The sequence below is a fragment of the Pteropus alecto genome, unplaced genomic scaffold (genome assembly GCF_000325575.1).
Source record: "Pteropus alecto unplaced genomic scaffold, ASM32557v1 scaffold87, whole genome shotgun sequence".
NCBI lineage: Eukaryota > Metazoa > Chordata > Mammalia > Chiroptera > Pteropodidae > Pteropus > Pteropus alecto.
This window is the reverse complement of record NW_006443225.1, coordinates 22,939,720-22,952,678: the sequence shown is the minus strand read 5'-3', so window position 1 is coordinate 22,952,678 and position 12,959 is coordinate 22,939,720. Positions and strand designations below refer to the sequence as shown.

The 12,959-nt window shown below is 53.7% G+C and overlaps 1 protein-coding gene across 1 annotated transcript in view; it reads right to left on the bottom strand.

Moving 5' to 3' along the window:
• The window catches only part of NECAB1 (N-terminal EF-hand calcium binding protein 1), an 80,994-nt gene that overhangs the window by 54,248 nt on the left and 13,787 nt on the right, over positions 1 to 12,959 (bottom strand). Inside the window, exon 2 of the mRNA XM_015598626.2 lies at positions 6,215 to 6,239. Within this exon, the coding sequence (XP_015454112.1) occupies positions 6,215 to 6,239 (25 nt within the window). The remainder of the gene's footprint in view (positions 1 to 6,214; positions 6,240 to 12,959) is intronic.

The window sequence follows — 12,959 nt, the reverse complement described above, 5'->3', positions numbered from 1 at the left end:
AGCGCGTGGCCGGGGCCACTGCCGACTCGGGTGCTGTGTTCTGTGCTGGGGACGCTGCTGGGCCGGGCGGGCAGACACGACTCAGAGTATCTTGCCTGTGGCTTCACGGCAGGCGTTCAACATACACTTTCTGCAAACTGAGAAACTGTTCAGGAACTATGCATTTTTTCAAGTTCCGGGCCTTTGGACTTGCTTTTCCCTTTAGCTGCGATTACCTGCCCCCGCCTAATCCGCACTTACTCGGAGGAGGAGGCTCCTCAACGGCGGAATCACAAACCTTCCCTAACGGCCCCGCGCCAGTCTCGTCGGGGCTATGAAAAAGCAACCACGAACCACGCGTTACACCCGTCGTTAGGCGCACAGCGGGGTACGGTCCCTGCCCTCAGAGAGTTCGTGGTCTCATGGGCGCGGGCACACACGCACCAAGCATTCAGTACACAAGAGAATGGACGCTGTGTACCAAGTGCTATGAAGCCGTGGAGGAAGGGCGGGCTGGCGGGCCAGGGCGGCGACACTTGCAGAGAGCGGATCTGTCACGTGCGAGGCCCTCTGTCCTTTAATTTAACCAGCGCACAGGCTTTAGGTGCCCCCCCAAGTTACACAGCCTGCCTGGGACCGAACCCATCTCCGGATCAGCTCCTGACTCCGAGGCCACTTCTCTGCCACGCCAGCTCCACAGGAAGCTTCGCAGGAGGGACACACAGGCCGAAAGCAGAGAGCGAAGGCTGCTCCCCTGAGGATGTGCCGGTCCAGACGCAGAGGGTGGGGGCGTGAGTCGGCGCCCCTCAGAGACGATGGCGGCCAGGAGGCTGGGCGGCTGGCGCATGCTCGGGAGTCTGGAACTTATCCTCTAGGCACCAGGTGACAAACGAAGGGCTTGAACAGAGAAGCGCCGGGATCAGGGACACTCGGCAAGATCACCCCCACACAGGACCTAGGAGGGTGACTTCTCAGCACATCTTAGAGGGCGCAGTTATTTTCCAGTTCATGTTCTCTCCCCTCTGGAGCTTGAACTTCAGCTGGGCTGCAGATGGGGAGCTTGGCCGCCACGCAGCCGCCCCAGGGTCTAGATGGAGCAGAGGGGCTCACCCTGCAAGCCAGGAAGGGGGAGGGCGCGAGCGTGGACCTCAGCAGGCGCTTTAGGTACAAGCCCTGGTTTAGGGCAGACACTTTGCCCACAGCTGTCGGTGCAGAGTCTCCGCCCGAGCCGCCCGCTGCCCACGGCAGCGAGGTCACGGCCTCGGTGACTGGAATCTGAGTTTTCTGTTTGTCTCTGTGACAGCTGATACGCCCAGCTATGCAAAGATAAGAATTTTCAGTTTTCTGCTTTGGGCGGAAAGCAACACATTTATGAGGGCGATACTGCTTTTCATTTTAGGAAAAAATCTGTACTACGGAAATAGAAATTTTGTTTTTCCTTATTTTTTTAAAACAATCGTCAGTCAGAACTTGCAGTCACGTAGTCCAACACATGCACGCGTGACGAGCCACTTCTCCCAAGAGGGTTGTTTTGGGGCACGAGGGCGTGTGTCCGTGTCCGTCTGTGTGTCTGTGTGCTGTGTCTGTGTATCTGTGTGTCCGTGTGTCTGTGTCTGTGTCCATGTCCATGTGTCCGTGTCCGTGTGTCCATGTCCGTGCGTCCGTGTCCGTGTGTCCATGTCCGTGTGTCCGTCTCTCGTGCGTCCGTGTCCGTGTGTCCATGTCCGTGTGTCTGTGTCTGTGTGTCCGCGTGTCCATGTCTGTGTGTCCGTGTGTTTGTGTCCATCTCCATGTGTCCGTGTCTATGCATCCATGTCTGTGTGTCCGTGTCTGTGTGTCTGTGTACTGTGTCTGTGTGTCTGTGTGTCTGTGTCCATGTCCATGTGTCCGTGCGTCCGTGTCTGTGTGTCCGTGTGTCCGTGTGTCCGTGTCCATGTCCGCGTCTGTCTGTGTCATGCTCATGGATCACTCTCACTGGACTTTCGTTGACTCGCATGCTGGCAGGCACGTGGAAACAGTCCACCGGTCTGCATCTGCCTGCAAGTAAACCTGAGTCTCAGGCTCCTGCTCCGTAATAAGTGATCTGATTCTCAGTTTCACTAATTTTCTCCAAATTTGAGAAAATAGTGAGGTATTGTGAAACAAAATTGGCCTTAGGCCAACAATCCTGATTTCTAGGGCCCGGCCCTAAATCTTTCCTCCTCATTCGGGGGTGGGACCCCTGGTGAGGAGACCGGAGGGGCCTTGGAGCCCACGGGAGCTAAGATGCTTGACGTGAAGGGCGGCAAGTGCCCAGGGCAGGACACAGACCCACAGGCCTCTGGGGGGCCCGACGGTGCCGTCCTCAGGGGCAGTATCCCCCTCGCCGGACCTTGGTTTCACTGCGCTGCCCGAGGTCACACTCCACACGCCAACTGCATAAACCAACCTTTGGGCAACGAGATCGGAAGGTTTACGCCAGTGCTCGCTATGTCTGGTGACACTGGTTCTACAAGGGTCCGGCGAAGGCTCCATGACGTCGGCAGCAGCAGACCAGGGTTTCTGCGCCCGCGTTATTGTCTCGAAGTGGATTAGTCAGTTCTTTCAGATCAGCAAGGAAGCACTCGGTGCACGAAAATGCTAACGCTGCTGTGTGGGGGTGAAGCAGAACGCCACATTCAAGGTCTTCGCAGAGTCGGGCTAGAGCTGTGAGCATATGGTGTGCGCAGACTCGAGCTCATACACGTGTGCACACACGATAATGTGAACGAGCTCCAAATTTGGAGTCAGACAGACCTGGGTCCAAGAACCCTGGTTCTGCTAACACGATGCAGCCCGAGAGAACTTTTACCTCTCTGACCTTCATTTGCTCCATTTGAAAAACAGGGAGATAATAAAAATAGATAAAAATATTGAGTGATTATTACTATGTGAGGGATCACAACTGTCTTAGAGGCACATTAATTCTCAAGACGACTTTGAGAAGCAACGGCTTCTTTCACAGAGGAGGGAACTGAGACAGGGGCATGTGTGTCACTTGGTCAGGGTCACAGAACTAAAGCCACCTCGACTGCGTCTTCCTCACGCTTTCCGACTGAAGACAGCTGATAAAGCTCCGTGAGTGGGGCCCGACCCTCGCGTCCCCCAGCAGCTTTGTGCAGCGCTATCACTAATAAACAGCTGGTAAACAACAATGCTCAGCTTGATTAACTGACGCATATGACTGTGTTTCTTCCGCTTTCAAGGTCAAGTTGTTGGTCGCGCGCTTCTTACACACAGGTGCGCGGATGCGCAGTGAGCGCCCTGCTGTGGCAGGCGCTGGGCTCCCCACCGCGGCCCGCTGGGCGGTGAGGCAGGCGCAGTCTGCGCCCTCGCGCACGCGCATGGGCTGCTCTGAGGATCCCCAAAGACACCTGCCTTACGCCGGGGCCGAAGCGCCGCGCCCTGGGAGCGGTGTTGGCACCCGCGCACCAACTCCAGGAGTCCGGTGGCGGCACCCACTGCTGGGAGCCTTGTCGCTGCCTTTTTCTAAGGTTAAAACAAGCTTTCTGCAAGTTTTACAAACACCTATGTATCATTTCCATTTTCATCCAACCTGCGCATGAGCAAGCTTCTCAGGAGCTGTGCATTTCTGGGTTTACCTGCGATCGGAGCACCCCTGTCTCCCCCAAGCGATCCCATTGAAGTCCATCTCTAGGGCTAGGATCCTCGCCTATGCTTTAAAAACCACCACCAAAACCAAACATCTCGCCAAGATGCCGTTATTAGAGCTAATCACTAATCACGTATTTCCTCCCATTTTTCCAGCAGCTTCTCTTCCATGTCAAAGAGATCCCTAAAGCGTGATCTCCTCTGGCAGGCTGTCGCCCTGTCATCGCCTCTTACTCCCTTCGTCATCCTGTCACCAACTGTGCAGTCCGCAGGGGGTTCTAGCACATGAGGGTCCACTACCCAGATCACAAGTCCACGCGGCAGCTGTTTATTTGCAAATCCGGGACGTGGTGGACACGGGGTATGGCAGGAGGCTTTGGATGCTGGTGCCCTCTCATTTACCTGAGACTGCCCGCTGCCTTCTTCGCCTGTGCCCAGACGGTAAAGAGACTCCCCCTCCAAACCCACTGCCACGGAACCGACTGGGACGTCGTCAGCCATCTGGCGGCCAAGGTGCCGCAACGCGAAGAGCTCAGGCTTTCAGCAGCAAGAGTTACAGTGCTAATCGTCACAGCGGCGGCAAGGTGAGCAGGCGTCAGTTCTCACTGCGTGCCGGGCACTGTGCTGGGGACTTGACACACTGACCTCGGACACCGGTGGACATCCTTATGTCCATTTCATAGATGAGGGGGCTGCGGGTTCCGAGTGTGCTACTTGCCCAATGCCACAGAGCTACAAGGCAGCACACGTAGCTGTGATTGAAAACCAACCGGCCTGGCTCTGCCCCCCTTCCCTTCACACCCGGAATGAGGGAGGAGAGAAGCAGGTGACCAGCGAGGTGGGGGAGAGCGGACAGAGGGGCTGGACAGCGGAGCGAACGCCCTTACACACGATGAGTTCACTAGATAGATGTCCACTGAGCACCGAGCGCCTCTCCTGGCTAGGCAGTGTCCGTCCAGGATACACGCCATGTCCTAGGGAGGTGCCTGGCCTGGAGGCAGGCTCTCCGGCCCTCACGGAGGCCATGCTCAACGCGGCCCCAGGGGGTGGGGGCGGAGGGAGGGGGTGTGTGAGTGTGTGTATGTGTGAGTATGAGTGTGAGTGTGTGCGCGTGTGTATGTGTCTGTGTGAGTGTGTGTGTGTCTGTGTGAGTGTGAGTGTCTGTGTGTGAGTGTGAGTGTGTGTATGTGTGAGTATGAGTGTGAGTGTGTGCGCGTGTGTATGTGTCTGTGTGAGTGTGTGTGTGTCTGTGTGAGTGTGAGTGTCTGTGTGTGAGTGTGAGTGTGTGTATGTGTGAGTATGAGTGTGAGTGTGTGCGCGTGTGTATGTGTCTGTGTGAGTGTGTGTGTGTCTGTGTGAGTGTGAGTGTCTGTGTGTGAGTGTGAGTGTGTGTATGTGTGAGTATGAGTGTGAGTGTGTGCGCGTGTGTATGTGTCTGTGTGAGTGTGTGTGTGTCTGTGTGAGTGTGAGTGTCTGTGTGTGAGTGTGAGTGTGTGTATGTGTGAGTATGAGTGTGAGTGTGTGCGCGTGTGTATGTGTCTGTGTGAGTGTGTGTGTGTCTGTGTGAGTGTGAGTGTCTGTGTGTGAGTGTGAGTGTGTGTATGTGTGAGTATGAGTGTGAGTGTGTGCGCGTGTGTATGTGTCTGTGTGAGTGTGTGTGTGTCTGTGTGAGTGTGAGTGTCTGTGTGTGAGTGTGAGTGTGTGTATGTGTGAGTATGAGTGTGAGTGTGTGCGCGTGTGTATGTGTCTGTGTGAGTGTGTGTGTGTCTGTGTGAGTGTGAGTGTCTGTGTGTGAGAGTGTGTGTATGTGTGAGTGTGAGTGTGTCTGTGTGTGAGTGGGAGTGTGTGTGAGTGTGTGAGTGTGTGTGAGTGTGTGTGAGTGTGTATCGGGGTGAGGGGGTGGGCGGAGCTCCCCAGACGGGGTCTTGGGTGGGAGTGAGAGCCGCTCAGGAGGGTTGGAGCAGGCTGGAGAGGGGCGGTTCGGGCTTCAGAGCTGGGACAGCCCCGCAGAGCGCTCCGGGCCGCCTGGCGTGGCCGGGGCGGGGGGCGGGGCAGGCGGTTTTCAGGCATGAGGACGGGGCGAGGGGACAGCGCTCGTGAGCAGACGTGAGACCGAGTGGGCCGCACTGGGGTCCCGTGAAACTGCCCGCTCGCCAGTGCGTGACCCGCGAGGCTGCGTAAAACACTGAGGCGCGGGACCCAGGCTTTGCGAGGACTCGGTCGGGACCCAGGCTGCCCGCGAGCCGAGCCCGATGGGAAGAGTGACCGGTACGGAGGCAACGCGGACCCCTCCGCCGGAGCCTTGGGGTCCCAGGGAAGGGGCAGGGCTGGGGGAACCGGGACGCGCAGCCGGGAGAAGCTGCTGTTCTTTTACGGTGAATCTGAACCAGAAAGAGAAAAGCCAGAGCTGCACCCTCCCCACTTCGAGGCGCCGCCCCTGTCGGGCGCGGAGGCCCCGTGGGCTGCCCGGGGACCTGGACCGCGGCGCCTGGGACTCTTACTGGGACAGGAAGCCGACGTTTCGTGTCAACTCCACATCACTCTTTAGAAGGGGATCCAAACGGTAAGAGATTAAAACTCAGGAACTGTGGGTTTTTGATCTTACCGTTTTTGTCCGCTCTCCTCAGTATCTGGAAAAGAAAAAGAAAACATTGTGTCGCCATTTTTTGTTACGTATTGTGGTAAACATTATACTCACACATAATTCACCCGTTGTTAAATGAAAGAAATTCCGATTTTCCATAAAGGCTTCCCCATTGAGATCTGTCTTTATGATAGTCAAAACCTAAAAACCCCTCAAACGCCCACAAACCCGGGAAGGAACACGGCACTGCCGGTGACCCGCACAGCTGACAGGGCTGAGTGACACATGGGGAGAAACGTGCTCCTGGCACACAGCCACCGGGCGGGCGGCAAAGTAACGATCCCGAGGCAGAAATCAGACACAGAAGAATAGCGTTCCTACAAAAACTCTAGAACAGGCAAACCGGTCTACAGAGACAGAGGCAGCCCAGGGTTGTGTAGGGCTCGGGGCAGCTTCGGCGCTGGGTAGGCAAACTTACTATCGCATCGTGCTCATGGTTTCTTGTGCGTATACATATGTAAACTCTCGTTAACATTCACTCGAAATATGTGCGATTTAATGTAAGTCAGTCATATCTCAACAGGGCTGGCAATAAACAGAAACAAAAACGGGCAAAATAAATGGTGGCCAGCGGGAGTCAGGTGTCCACACTGCAGCTTGCTCTCTCCTGAGCGTTAATCCCCTTGAATCTATTTTGAATCATCTTTGATGGATAGAAACCGCTTGGTTATGCAGCATCTTCGGTAATGATTTCTAAGTTTCTCCTGAGAAACCGGTCTCTCCTCTAGTCTTGGCCAGAGTTGTCCTGCCTGGCAAAGAGGGGTCACGTCTCCTGGCCACAGTGACCGCCCAGGCACGAGCATAGTAGGAGCAGAGAGCGACAGGCCTCGTTCTGCCTGGGTCGTCAAGAGAGACATTCTTTCTCTTCTGCCGACTTCGAACGTGGGAGGATGTAGGTGAGGAGATGCTGCCAGCCTTTTGGTCACTGCACATGCTATGGTGTGGGTTGAACTGCGTTGCCCAAAAACAGAAGTTGGAGTCCTAGCCCCCAGTAACCAGGAAGGTGACCTCGTGTGGAAATCCTCTTTCCTGATGTAATCAAACTAAGGTAAAGCCATACTGAGTTGGGCTGGGCCCTAAATCCCGTGACCGGTGGCATTTAAGGAGGGAGACACTCAGAGGCCACGTGACGATGTGGAGTGATGAGGCTGAGCCCCCAGCAGCAGGAGGGGCACGGACTCCACCCCGGAGCGTCCAGCGGTCGCTCCCCACTCCCTCCTCTCACTGCCCCGGCCCGCAGGACTGAGATGGTGCATTCTGCTGAAGCCACGCCGTGTGCCGCTCATGACCACGGCAGACCGCGGAAATTAATCCGAATCTAACCTGGAAAGAAGCAGCATTCGAGAGCGCGGTGTCCAGAGCTGAGAGAACCTGGACCCCGGTGGCCCCTCTCCAGGCTCCGATCAAGCCATTCTTACGTGACCCTGCCTTTCTTTACAGGAGCCCATAAATTATTATTTTTTAAACGTTAAGATAGTTTGGATTATTTTTCTATTGGAAACAAATTAGCCCAACTGATACTGCCTACTGATAAAAAGTCTGGATATCATAGCTATGTGACACACAGTCCCAAAGGCAATGTCCCTCCGCCCTACTGCAAAGACACGCTATGCCATCTGAGAGGCCTCCGGGGACCGCTTTTCCTGAGCAATACGCAGTTTGGGTTAAATAACCAGAACTGCTCTCATATTTAGGTCATCGCTTCTAGTGGCCAGCTCGGAACGTAACAGTCGTCACCGAGCCTTTCTGCTTCGCTGCTTTCTAGTATCGAAACATTCTGCTCCTTTCCTCCTGTCGGCTTCGTAAAGTATAAATAAATCTAACCATTATCACAATGTATTTATGATAAAATGTTGGTATTATTACTAAAAATCTTGCCTATGAAAAATTTCCAACAACATATATCTCTCGTGCGCCTAAGTTGGTCCCCCTTTTTATACTAAATTTATTTAATTACTGCAAAAGGGCTGCTTTCAATACTGGAGCTTCTGCCTTAGAGCAGGATGAGACACAGATTCTTTCTATTCCATGGAGGTAATTTCTAAAGACTCGGAGATCCGTCTCTCCGTTTATGACCTGGAAGCCTCAGCCGCAAGACAGGGAGACACGAAACGCAGCGCCTTCCTCAACTCTGAGACTTTACAATTCTATTTCAAGCTCTATTGTGCCCCTATGAGTTCGAAGTGACCAGAATAGAAATAACCACACACCAGAGACTTGGATCCACGACCTCGGTCATTTCATCTCATAAAGAGCTATCTTAAATAGCATTCTGTCTCTTAGAGATGAAAGACAGCAGCTGTTGTTATTAAGATAATTCTTTGTAATTAAATAGGAACAGAACTATCTCTGCTGCAAATTTTGCCTCTGAGCCCACACACAGAAAACTGCAAACGTATTGCAAATGAGAACTGCATTCATTATGTCATGCTGCCATAGTGATCTGGATCTGCTCTGATTACCGGTTACTATCACAAAATAAGTAGTAAATAGATGAAATTACTATGGTCAGAATAAAAACTTAAAGGCAGGTGATGCTGTGTCTTTGCAATAATTTAAAGATGATCAAATGGCATCCTTTATCCAAAATGATTAGAATTCCTCATTTCACACTTGAAATTATTGAAGGCAGGTGTTAAGATGCAAGTGTTATCTCGGCGGCCTAAAAAAACTGATATGATCACCATTTATGGAACTCGTATCTGCTCAGAGCCTCCGACCAGGTCCCCAGGTGGCATGGGGCAGCGAGACGAACCAGTCTCTCGGTGGACCTCTGAGCTGCTGGGACGGAAGACAGGGCGCACGGAGCTTACCCAGAACACGGGGTTCCATCCCAGAGGGGACCTCTGAGCTCCTGGGACGGAGGACAGGGCGGGTGGAGCTCACCCAGAACACGGGGTACCATCCCAGAGGGAAGGCCTGGGAGGTGAGTCACAGTGTGTGAGCCGACCCCCCTGACAGACAGCCACCCAGCAGGGAGGTGTCCGTGAGACGGGGAAGCAGGCCCTGGAGGGTAGATGGCCGACTGGCCATCAGCACACGCATCTTCCTCTTCCCAGTTTGCCCAGGGTAAGCCTTGTGTGGGAAAACAATTTTCAATGCATAAGAGTAAAAGGAAGTCTTCCTTATTTCTGCTGGTCCCTGAAACGAGTAGAGTGACCTCTGCCATGCCCGTTCGGGTGGACGATGGCGGGGTTAACAGCCGTTCTCTCCCAGCTGGACAATGTCACTCACATTCTCAACCACGCACAGCGATTCCGCTCGCTCGAGCAGTCAGCTGTGGACCAGGTGAGACGGGGGTTGCGGCCGCATCTGGGGAACTGTCTCTGCCCCGGCAGCGCCCCGGCCGCGTCTCCCACACGGCGAGTATGGCAGACAGAGCTGCGGAGGTAAGGGCCCTCGAGCAGAAGCTCCTGCTCATTTCCACCGAGTCCCGGGCCGTCGGGCCCTGCGCCCTTCGTTCGGCGTGTGCACGGCGTGCACGCTTCTTCGTGGGAAGGAAGGGAAGGCAAACTGTAAAGTCGTCTCTCTCCTTCATGACTTCTGGGGCCACTTCGGCCTCACCATTTCCCTTCCAATTGAAAACCAAAGGAAAACGGAGCAGACAGTGGCAGCTAAGTTCGTTTGGGGCTTAGCTCGCTTTCAAGGACGAGTCGAAGGTTCTCCTCCTTTGCATGGCAGCAGAGCTGATGAGTGGAACAAAGGAGGACTTGCCACATGCACCGGTAGTCTAGAGTTTATTCTGTCACCTGAAATGCAGCGGCTGGGAGAAGACCGTGCACGGGTGCAACACGCAAGCCACCCTCCCCTCCCGGCCCCCCACGCCGCTGTGCGCGGGGCCGGCCCGGCCCCTCCCGCGGCACACACAGCGCCAGGCTCAGCACCGCGCGTGCGCTGAGCCCAGCACTGGGTTCCCAAACCCCCAGCAGGTCATCGAGAAGACGAACTGATGCTTAATTCTGTCAGCGTTTAGAAAGACAATCACATAAAACAGATTTACAAAGAAAAAGTCCCAGTATTAGTTTGTGGACTTGGCTACTGTTACTTATACGTTTGACGTAGAACACTGATGGAGCAATGATAGCTCATATTTATATAATACATTTCCTTTGTGTCTCGGTTTTCTGTCCCATGAACTCCAATCTCATACAGTGACTTTCAGAATTAAGTATCATACTCATTCTTACTGCCGATTTGGAGGTAGGGAAAATGACGCAAAAGCCAACATTTGTGGTAAATCTCTGGTTTTCTGATCTACGGCTAGTCTCTAACCAGGTGGACACATCTGGTCACGTCATTAACAGTATCCTCAAAAGCAGTTTAAATCATTTCTTAGAGGATTCATTATTCTAGTGGCATCGGAAGATAAATGCTAAGAATCACAGTTTTCCTCAATTTTGGAAATTAGTCTCTGTGACGCAGAAGGCTCTAACTGGTTCCATTTCTGTTCATCTTCGAATAGGGAATTTCTATCATCTACTAATTATAATCTGAATAAAGTTCAAAAGCAATCTTTTTTAGCAATGCTACTAGAATATATTAAAACTAATGAAATTATTTATATTTCACATGTTATTTTTTGCTAAAAGCAAGATGATCCTAAATGAATAATTCAACAATCCCTGAGTAACAAATTATTTTTTATGTCATCTATTGCCCCAGAGCGATGGATTTTTCACAAAATAACTCAAAGAAAAGTATAAACAAATCTTTTCCACTTGAGATAAAATCCAGTGGCGGTTTTTTTTTTTTTTTTTTTTTTTGGCATAATGTTACACTGGGCTCCTGGGATTCATTTGATCAACATGATTAAATTATTTCCTTACTCAGCTAGAAGGAAATACTCAAAAAAAAGTATAAACAAATCTTTTCCACTTGAGATAAAAACCAGTGTGGGGTTTTTTTTTTTTTTTTTTTTTTTTTGCAGACTCTTACATTTTACTGGCAAACAGCATGTCAACACCTTTCGTGTAAAATCGGGTTTACATTCTCATCGTTAAAGTCTAGAACCAGTAAAGAAGAGCAGGCTGCCTTGTTCACAGACCGCAAGTCCCTTCAGGACAGGGGTCTGGTGCTGTTTGTTTACAGAACCTGGGAATAATCGTGCGCATTTAATGAATGGGATTTTAATTTCCTCCTCTTTTTTTTAAATCGCAGTTTGAACACTCGGGCAGAGTTGGGGCGTGTGTCGGGGGGATGACCTTCCGCTGTCTGCACAGTGGCCCCAGGCTCTGTTAGCTGCTTCAGGCAGCCACAGGGAAGCACCTGCTGCCCCGGGGGATGCAGTGGAGACTAGGTCGGAAGGAACGCGGGGCCTCACACCCTGCTGAGTCCCCCTCTGGCAGCGCGACCATCGCCCTCACGTCTGACATGCTTTCCACACCCTCTAGGGCCTCCTCAGACGTGCTGGGTGCCTTCTCCCCGCGGCCGCCTCAGTTCCTGAAGGCCTTTCTGGTCTTGAACAGCAGGACTTAAAAGGAGTGACACAGGCCAGGTGAACTGACGACACCAAGAACAGCACCCGACCGCCCCAAGTCGCGCAGGTGCGCGCTCACGATGAGTCGGGTCCAGAGTCCCACCCGGAGAAGGTGGGAACCAGACGGCACTTGGGTGGGAAGAAGCTGGAGGGCCCAGGGTGCCGGCGGGCCCAGGGTGCCGGCATCCCCAGTTGGAACTGCAGTGACGAGGGCAGGGGGCTGCCAGCAGGCACGGTGGAGCCTTGTCTATATTATCTGCCTTAGGCCAGGAGTAATTGTACACAGGGCGCAATTACAAAAACCCAGCTGCTCCTCTCAAAAGAAACTTGGAGGGCACCTCTCTCTCTCTTCACACTTCTGCCTCCCTCCAATCTTCAGCTCTCCACAAACAGCACGTCCGCGGCCTCCGCCCCCAGACCTCAGAGGAGGGCAGAGGACGAAGTTCGCAACACTCGATGCTCTTGGCCCATTTTCCATGTGCCTAAAAATGAAGCAGCCGGGATTGTCCTCACTGAGCCAAACGCTACCCGGGGGAGCCGCGTGAATGTGACAGCTGAGGGCCAGAGCCTGCAGGGGACTGGGGGGCGGGGTGGGGTGTGTTTTTCATGTAGAGCTAGACTGGATCTTAGATCATATTTTAATAATCATTGATGGAAGAAAGAACAGAAACAGCGGGCAGAGGAAAGCGGCACTGAGAAATAAAGAAGAAAAAAGTGTAGAAACTACGAATGAGGACAGAAAAATAGCAGAGAAAGGAAAAGAAAGCTCATCGTGTCAGACACGGAGAAAGCCGGCGACAGGGCCCGGGGGACGGACGCGGAGCAGACGAGGGGGTCACGGGGAGTGCGCCCGGGAGTAGGGCGCGGAGAGCTGGAAAGGCAGCAGGTGGCAGCGAAGGAAGAAACCAAGAAAGAGACCGGCCACCGCGCAAGGAACGACGAACGTTTCCCGCGGAGACGAGGGGCGGGGGGCGGGGGGCGCGGCCATCGGGGCCTCATCCCGGGCAGCCTCGGGCAGCGTCTGGGGGCTGAGCATCCCGCGCCTGAGAGGCGAGAGGGTCAACGCCCCCCAAACGCCCCGTCCACCCGAAAGGAGACGTGTTTACGACTCCAGTCCCGCCGCCAGCCAGGCTGCTGGGACATCTCACCTCGTCACCGGGCTGGCCGCAGCCCCCGCTCCGGCTCTGGGACGCCGCTCCGGAGCTGGGGGCGGGCACTGCGCGGCGCTGG